The 8,832-nt window shown below is 45.3% G+C and overlaps 1 protein-coding gene across 1 annotated transcript; it reads right to left on the minus strand.

The window, feature by feature from the left end:
- Positions 1-1,490: 1,490 nt before the first annotated feature.
- Positions 1,491-3,096, minus strand: LOC121936420 (arylacetamide deacetylase-like 3). The gene is made up of 2 exons (XM_042478649.1): positions 3,083-3,096; positions 1,491-2,088 (listed from the first exon to the last, which is right to left on the minus strand). Exons 1-2 carry the CDS (start codon positions 3,094-3,096, stop codon positions 1,491-1,493), a joined length of 612 nt encoding a protein of 203 aa, XP_042334583.1.
- Positions 3,097-8,832: the final 5,736 nt, after the last annotated feature.

The following is an 8,832-nucleotide window of genomic DNA, read 5'->3' on the forward strand; positions in this document are numbered from 1 at the left end:
CTTCAAGTCATTGCCAACTTACAGTGACCCTAAAGTGAGCTATCGTTTTCTAAGGAGCCCTGGTGGCACAGTGGTTAAATGCCTGTACTGCAGCCATTCACTCAAAACCACAAGATTGCAAGTTCAAGACCAGCAAAAGGGCCCAAGCTCGACTCAGGCTTGCATCCTTCCGAGGAGGGAGCTAAAATGAGTACCCAGACTGTTGGGGGCAAATTAGCATACTTGCTAATTAGCTTACTTGCTGTTCACCGCTATGATCTTTGGAATAGCGGTATATAAATAAAACAAATTATTATTATTATTTGCGAGATTTGTTCGGAGGAAATGTCTGCAGTTGAAAATAAGAGGGGCCCATACGATTGTCCATTGGATGGTACACATCCAGCGAGAAGACCAGCAGGACAGACTTTTGGTAATGTGTACATCGCTGCTGGCCAAACATCTCTGTGTCTATATGTCTAGAAAGGTGACCCATTCCTCCTCTCCTGTCAAGCAGATCATTGGTGCTCTCAGAATGGTGAGCTCAGGTTTTATTTAAGCAGTTCCATAGAGCTTCATGGTTAGAATGAATATTCTTCCAGTCATGTCCCACCAATGACCTGGTCGCCATGTCAGTGAGTTGGCCAAGTGACCTTCCAGTTGAAGTGCCTCAAGAGGGCTTCTAGGGTATCTTCTGCCTTTGTTATCTTCATAGCTGGGATTAGAGTCCAAGGAACATTAGTACAATGGCTGCCACACTTGTAGCCTTATCACACAGGGCTCCTGGAACGGTACAAAAGGGGCCGAGAATGGAACGGAACGGGTGAGGGACGCATTTTACCGCACACAGGAAGTCCGTGTTCTGTTCCGTTCCCCATCTTTCCCAGAGGAGGAGATGTTTGAGAACTGTTCAGAACAGTACTCAACAATCTCCTCCTCTGGGACGGATGCGGAACGGAACGGGGACTTCCAACAGCGGTGGCGGCGGCGTTCTCTGTGCGGTAAAATGTGTCCCTCACTCGTTCAGTTTCCTTCCCAGCCCCTTTTGTACCGTTCCAGCCAGCGCTGTGAGATAAGGTCTTTGGACAAAGACAACCACCGTGATGAAACATAATGTGTAGTTTATGATCAATATAAGCCACACATACACCCAAATTTGTATTCAGTCTCTTCTCAAGTCTCACTAATCCAAGGTTCCTGGTCCTTGATCATGGGAGAAACCAGCTGCTAATCTCAAGGGGATTTGAAAAGTAGTAAACCCATGATTATAGGCATGGCAACAAATTAGGATCATATCATTTGAGGATATTAGAGATCACATTGACATTTGAAATAACTTTATCTTCTTCAAAGTGACAGTCTCAACATTTTTTTTAAAAAAGAAAAGTTAGTATTTCCTGACATATATGAACACTACATCAACCTATCTTTATAGTTAGAAGGACATTGAGAGCTTTCCAAGTTTTCAGAAACAAACCAGGCACCGCAAAGGAATGCGGCATTATTTAATGTTATAATCTTCCTAAGAAGTGAACTAAATGCTGCAATGTAATTCGTGCATTTGGGAATTCAAGCACCCCATAATCTATCGTGAATGTCATTCCGTGGATGCCATCCTCAATATGATGCCATGTCACTGGCACGCCACTGTCCTCCAGGCGTTTCTTATACAAAAGTCCATCATCCCTAAGAATATCATACTCACAAGTGATGAGGAAAGTCTCGGGGAGCTGGCAGACAATTTCGTCTTCTGCTAAAAGTGGGGAAAACGTTGGCTGAAACCCGTCTTTCACGATTTCATAGAGTTCTTTGGAAAATGGAGCGGGCGCCACTGGCTCGTAGCCCCTGACCTTAAATTCTTCAGGGATGTTGTCTGCACTAAGCCATTTTTTGTATCTCACCCATAAATCCTCTGGAACATGGGCACCCTTTATTATTTCTTCCACATTGACTTTCCCCCTGGTTATATATCTACAGCCCTGGTTGACAGCAAACTTCTGAAACAAGAGGGGCATGGCATGGTTTTGCTGATAAGAAGGCAGATTGAAATCAACTCCCTGAAGGAATGGGTAGAATAGAATCTGGGCTCGGAGTTTGGGGAGATCCTTCCTTGTACGGTAGTTAAACGGAATTTTTTCGGAGCTTTGCACACGATTTGAAAGATGCGCCTACCCTGATAAGTCGTTCCTTGAGAGTCTAAAACTTGATGAAGCATCAGGAAGATACACTTTTGCTTTCATACGTTCAGCGGGTCTGTTTGGCTTTCGAATGATAATAATCCTTGACCATGGAACTAGGAAACTGCAGGAAGGACCCGAAGACTGGATCCCAGAACCCGCACATCATGAAGCACAAAAAAAGGTTGTTGATGTGCGCACGGACAAGTACTTTTTGGAAAACTTGATGACCACATTTGTTCACCAAATCCGGAAAAGCAGGTATCTTTTCTGAAACGTACGATGCAGTCCAACAAACCACCTCCATGACGGTAGATCCGCTCTTTCTGTTCCCAGGAATGCTCTGGTAAGTACACTATCACTGGGTTTTTGTGTAATCTCACAAAACCAGATCCTGATATCACTTGAGTTCTCTTTGGGTCACTCCATTAACAGAATCCTCCAGACCTTATACTTCTGGCAATGCCAATTTCTCAGGCATCACTCCCTATTTACCACAAACAGGAAAGACTTCAATAACATGCACTTAGATTATACCGTGTGATGCTTACTCACGGGCATTCGACACAAGGCCAAAGGAAGAGTGGACCTCTCTTAATGTCCTATACCATTTCCTCATCTTCACCAATCCTCCAGCCACCTTTAAACAATGAAGAACTCACCTTTTGCCCCAGATTTTGCCAGGAACAAAGAGACTTTGTGCTATGCATGCTGTCCTTCTAACGACACATCACCCAATATTTGGTCACTGACACTAATATTTCCCACTATATGTTACCTTGCCCCCGGATTGATTGTTGTACCTAAAGCGGTATGGATGAAACAGTGTCTATTCATGCTGTTCAATATATCATGAGAGTTTTTAAGATACCACAATTGCCCTCCAACACCGATTCTCCATGCAGTAAATCACAATCAAAGCTCACCTGACATTTGCCATCTATGAGGGAGTTGTTCCACTTTCGAAAATCCCCTTACTGTCAGGAATTTCCTCCTATGGTGAGGGTTCCTTCTATACATTACTTGCGTGTTTCCAGTGGATAAAACTCCGCCGAGAGTAGGGCGTCTCCTTCCGTTGATGTCTTTACGCGATGGCTGTATGGCCATCTGTCGAGGGATCTTTGGCCACGGCTCAGGAGCGTCAAGCCAAAGATAGGCTGTTAAGGTCTTTGAGGCTGTAATCAAACAGAGCTGCTAACCAGACACAACTGAACGCTGCTCCTGGCTATTTTAGGCGCTGGTCATCTCATGACCATCTTGAGGAAAGACTCTTTCTCTTTAACCTTTGCTTCTTTGATTGCCTTAACCGATCTTGTTCTGACCCTTTCTGGACTGCCTTATCGACCTGCCTAGCTGAATATTACTGCCACGCCACTGCCCGCTGCCACATAGTTGTGGGTCTCCATCATAGTCTGTTACGGACCCCGCATAAGGCATGGACAACTGTACGCTCTTGTGATTACTTTCTACTTAGACTAAAGGACTTTTTTACTTTGTTCTTCTTACTACCAGTTAGGGCATGTTTTTGTTTTGGAACTGAACTGAACTGCCCCCCTTTCAGCCATTTGTCCACATTTTCCTGGACACCTGTTTCCTAGAGCTATAAGCTTGCACATGGTCCCCCATGGACGCGATGGTATTGAAGAAGAGGGAAGCAGGTGGGGATGGAAGGGGTGACCAAGAGTATGCATTTTTACCGACACACAGGAATCTCCACTGCCCTGGCAGTGGACTTTTTGTAGACAACGTGCAAGTCTCATCTTCACCACACTTATTTCTGCACACATCAGCATTGTCTTACTTCTGTTGTGCATTGATGTTCGTAGAGTAGTGCACAAGCTTGTTTTACCGTGTGTTTTGCACATTGCGCCTACTGCTTTACCCCATGCAACCAACCGCCACTGGACATGTCTGATCTTTCCCAGATGAGGCGATTGTCGGAAATGTTCAGAAGCCTTCCCAAAATCTCCTTCTCTTTTACTGATTTGGGAATGGCATGGGAACTTTCCTTCATCAGCTGCAGGTTCGCTGTGCTCTAGAAATTCATCTGGCCCACGTCCTTTCCCAGCCATCTCCCTTTATTTCCACCCACATCAATCCCCGGGACACTTGAGAGGATTATTATTTTTAATATAATTTACTACATTCTCTGTCCTATTCGATTTTGGCTATTTAGTTTATGATTTCTTCCTCAGTTACTGGCTCCCATCTCAATTAAATCCGCCAGGTTCAGTGTGCCTATGAATCATATTTTCCTTCCTGTTTAGAGGCTGCAATTTCATGCTGTGGGTATTAAGGGTATTTGAACTGAGATCCCACACTGGTACCTATAAGCAAAGTAATCGCGCAAGTGTGCGCCCACTTTTATATGTAATCCCGCCTGATTATAGATGGAAGAATGTCATTGTATCAAAATTTTGATTTTAGGTTGTCTCTGGGAGGCAAGTTCAGTTTACTCTCATGCCTCTTTGAACAACATGAACAACATAACAACATCTGGATAGCGTTCACGACGCACACCAAATTCAACATGGGAAGCGCAATGCTCTGACTTCTTCAGGTGTAAAGCCTTGCAGTGGAACATCAAGTAAAACACCTTGCACGCTATTCTCCGACATCAATGCGCACACATAAGTATTCACATGCAACACTAAGCTTTGGCTTAATATAGGTCACATTGTTGCGGGTTACAACCGCCATGTCGACGTCCTCAGGACGTCCCAGGTTGAGAAAAGGGGAGTCTCTTCTAGACGCCCTACTGCTATTACGACCTCTTGTCATAACAAATGGGTTGGCCGTTCCACACGCCAACCGCCATTTTTGACATCTTGTACGCATAGCGTCAGGACGCGTTGCGTGGAGTGAACGCCACTAAAGCGTGCCTTCCGCGTTCGTACACTTCCGGGGCCCAGTAGTAGCGCAATTTCCGCTCTCCTCCTCAGAGCATCGGGGAGGCCCTGCGGTTTGCCGCTAACGCTCCCAGATGCTGCAAGCGGCAGGTGCATGCAGACTGCCACATTTCAGAGTCTGTACCCGCAACTTGTCTACAAAACCGGCTCATGGTGCGCGTCAACTCATAACACAACACTGACATTTGTTTTGAGACTCGGATTGTTATTATGATTTTGCGTCAGTGGACCACTATTCATAGTTTTTTTTTGTCATTACTGTGCATTGCTGCCGGCTTAGGAAGAATGTAGTGCAAGTTAAACCAGCGTGTCGCTTAGTTTCTACTATTGTTCAAAGGAAGCAACGGTAAAACAAAGCAATAAACTACACTAGCCAGACACTTAGGAATCCTAAAACTGGAATCCCTTTTAAACAGATCAATCAATGCTTCAGGCACACCAATCTGTGTCATCCATCCTTTCAGGAGATATTCTGCACACGCACTCACTTAATACAACAAGGTTGTGGCAGATGGCATGTATTTTAAGCACACAATGAATAGGTCGAATCTGCTCAAAACCAGGGAACTGCCAGTCTGAATCATAAAAAGGTTAACAGGATTTAAGAACCTATTTTCCTCCAGATTGTCTGATGCCACTTGAATGGTTTCCTTCTAATATCGTATATATTGACACATGGCCAGTAGGCAAAATAGAACGCAAAGGCTGATAGGAGGCCACATACACAGAGCTGGAACCCAATGCCATTCCGTGTGAGGCGCATAGAAGGAGCCTCTCTCATCACAGTGACTTCTGAGTCCTGGCAGTTTGCTTCAGTCTCCTTCTATTATAGCGAATTAAAATTCTCGGACGTGGCCTGACCCTACATCTTTGTTCGTTGGGTAACACAATTGGTTACATTCCAAGGTGAAATGCTATCCTTGAATTTCAGCTTACCGCTGTTTGTCAAGGATGTCACCCTAAAAGTTATCAAGTGTCACTGTTTTCTAGCATGTCCCCACCCTATCTTAAATTCCTGGATTATGAAGACTGGGCATTAACCACACTTTTTGCCTCCAACTGCGGTCAGGCTTAAATCTCTTCTTAGTTCATTGCATCATTCTTAAGACATATTACCACGGACTAGAATTGGGTGAGTTCAGAGTCGCAAACAGAGCAAAAATTCAAGCCATAAACACCCAATGAATTTGCTCAGCTTCCACTACAGTGGGAGAGGATATTTGCCAACATATTTTAGGAAGACATGAAGATTAGCTGTTTTGCTGCAATGACTTACGGCAACCACCCCAGGAATATGAGGACAAAATGAAAATTTGAGTTAGACAAGAAGGTGGGGATACAAGGGGTGGGCTGCAAATCAGCCACAATTCGTCCAAGCCACGCCAAATTAAATACTCCCCTAGCATTTCATTCGGGATAGAATCGTAAGACCGGCAATGGAAGGAGCAGCTGTGAGAGAAACTGGACAAGATACGAGAGCGAAAAGACTACAACTGAACGCCAAAGTCAGATCATTCGGTCCAGCGTATTCCCACTTACTGTGCGGATGTGAGAGCGGGACAGTGAAGGAAGCAGCAAGAACCTATGCCCGAGACAGACGAGGCCAAAACGGTGTGCCGCACTGATGATAAGGTTCCAGAGCGTGCAGCAACCGCAATGCTTCTGAACCCTGCAATCACAGCAAGCGGCCCAATGGTTGCTTCCTGATATCTATGGGGCGGCCATCATTGACTAGCGATGCCAGCATACAGGACATCGCTGAGCGTCGCTGACGTCCACTGCAATGCCAATGGCGCCTCATGATGGTCGCCTTAGAAAAACGCTTTTTGCAGGTTCCTTTTTTGCTCTGTAGGGAACGCTATGCGCTTTGGCTGCTGGGTGTCCCTCCAGAAGAAAAACGGACGCCTCCAGGCCACCATTGGGGTGCGGGTAGGTACGGTGTCAATCCCTCATAATGTAGTGCCTGGAAGACTTAGATCCCATGGAGAACCCCAGAAGACAAAGAAATGGGTCCTTGAACAGATCAGACCAAGGAAGATGTCAAGTTGAGACTATCAAAGGCAGGTCACTAGACAAAACAATATGCTAAGGAAAGGAGAGGAGAAGAAAGAGAGGAAGATCACTGACAAGATGGAGAGATTTGACGCAGGGGGTTAGTATGGGCAAGGGCGTGCAGAATCTGGGCAAAGGCATGGAGTGATAGGGATTTCTTTCCTTGAAGATGGATTATCACACGGCCCTGGAATGGGCCTCTTGCATTAGAAAAGGGGGCATGATGGGACATGGAAGATGACAAGAAAACAGTTTAACCGCACGTAAATGCCACCACCACCCAGGAGAGTTACCATTGGTGTTCCAAATGTATGCCCCAGGAGTGATGTTCAGGAACTTTTAGAAGTGTCCCTGAAAATCAACCCATCCTGGGACACATCCGGAATGTGGATTGGGAAGAGCCAGCGTTGGCATTGGTGGTTCTCTCTCTTCGTTAAACTGTGCATTCAATGCTGCCCCTCGTTCCCTCACGCCACCTTTTTGTAATAAAAGGCCATTCCTGTGCCATAACCCTGATGTCCCGTCAGACACATTATTGTTGCTAGCGAAATGGTGAGCCGGATTTGCTTTAAGCAGTCCCATAGAGCTTCATGGTTTGCAGGGGATAGTCTCTGGTCATGCGCCCCTGACCCATTTCAGCATTCAAGGGGGGGAGAGGTGCGTTGGTCAAGGCCAACCTGGCACCTTGCGGTGCCTCCAGGCTGTTTGCACAACACGGCAATCTCTCACCAAGATGATCTGGCTCTTCCTAACGATATTATTCTTGGTTCTGGAGCAAGAGATTTAAAGCCTCTGCCTTTCCTAGAAGTGAAATAAGCACACAGGATTGTAGTATTGTCCAGTATTAAACAAACTGTGCTGTAAAAAAAAAAAAGCAAATACTGATGGGATTCTTTTAAAAGCGTGGGATTCTTTGCTGGGAGATGTCGAACCGCCATTCATGTATTACACGATGAAAGTTGTACATACCAAATGTCTTTCAAAAAAACTTCACACACACAGAGCCACCACTAGTTGTCGGATGAGGGTGTTGCCATGGCACAGAGAGCATAGGGAGTAATATTTGCTATGTTACATTGATAAACTACAGCACAGCTAATGCATGATGTATAAGTCCTCACTGTATAGGACTAATCTAAGGAAAGGAAAATCAGTGGCAGACAAAATGGCAAGCAGGTGACCACCTACGCATAAAATCATGAAATAATCCGTATGCTGATGATCTGGGATGTTATGTGTACTATTGTAATTGCCTGTTGCCTGTTGTGTGGATGCCTTTCATTGTTTTTGCCATGTGTGAACGTGTGGATACTGTTAATAATGAGGTGGTATCAGGTATTACAGAGCAGATTGAGGGCTCTGTAACGCCAGGTTTGAAACCCTGCTCACTATAGAAACCATAGGTCCCCACCTTAGGCAGTCACAGTTAAGGTTTACACACCCAGTCCCTGTAACATTTCCCATAGAGTCCCTGTAATGTTCTTGAGAAATGATATGGGAAGGGATGTTACTGTGTTTGATCATTTGCAACGCATGAATGAATAACGTTATGAAACACATTTTATCGCCCGCATATACTGTGTTTTCGTTACTGGGGTCGTCAGATCATTCACAACGTTCTATTTGCCAACGCATTTACCACACCTCAAAAGTGCCCCTCAAAAGGGCCCCATTCTAGCACCCAGTGCCAAGCTGTTCCCGTGTCAGGCTTTGGC

Source organism: Sceloporus undulatus, chromosome 7 (assembly GCF_019175285.1).
Source record: "Sceloporus undulatus isolate JIND9_A2432 ecotype Alabama chromosome 7, SceUnd_v1.1, whole genome shotgun sequence".
NCBI lineage: Eukaryota > Metazoa > Chordata > Lepidosauria > Squamata > Phrynosomatidae > Sceloporus > Sceloporus undulatus.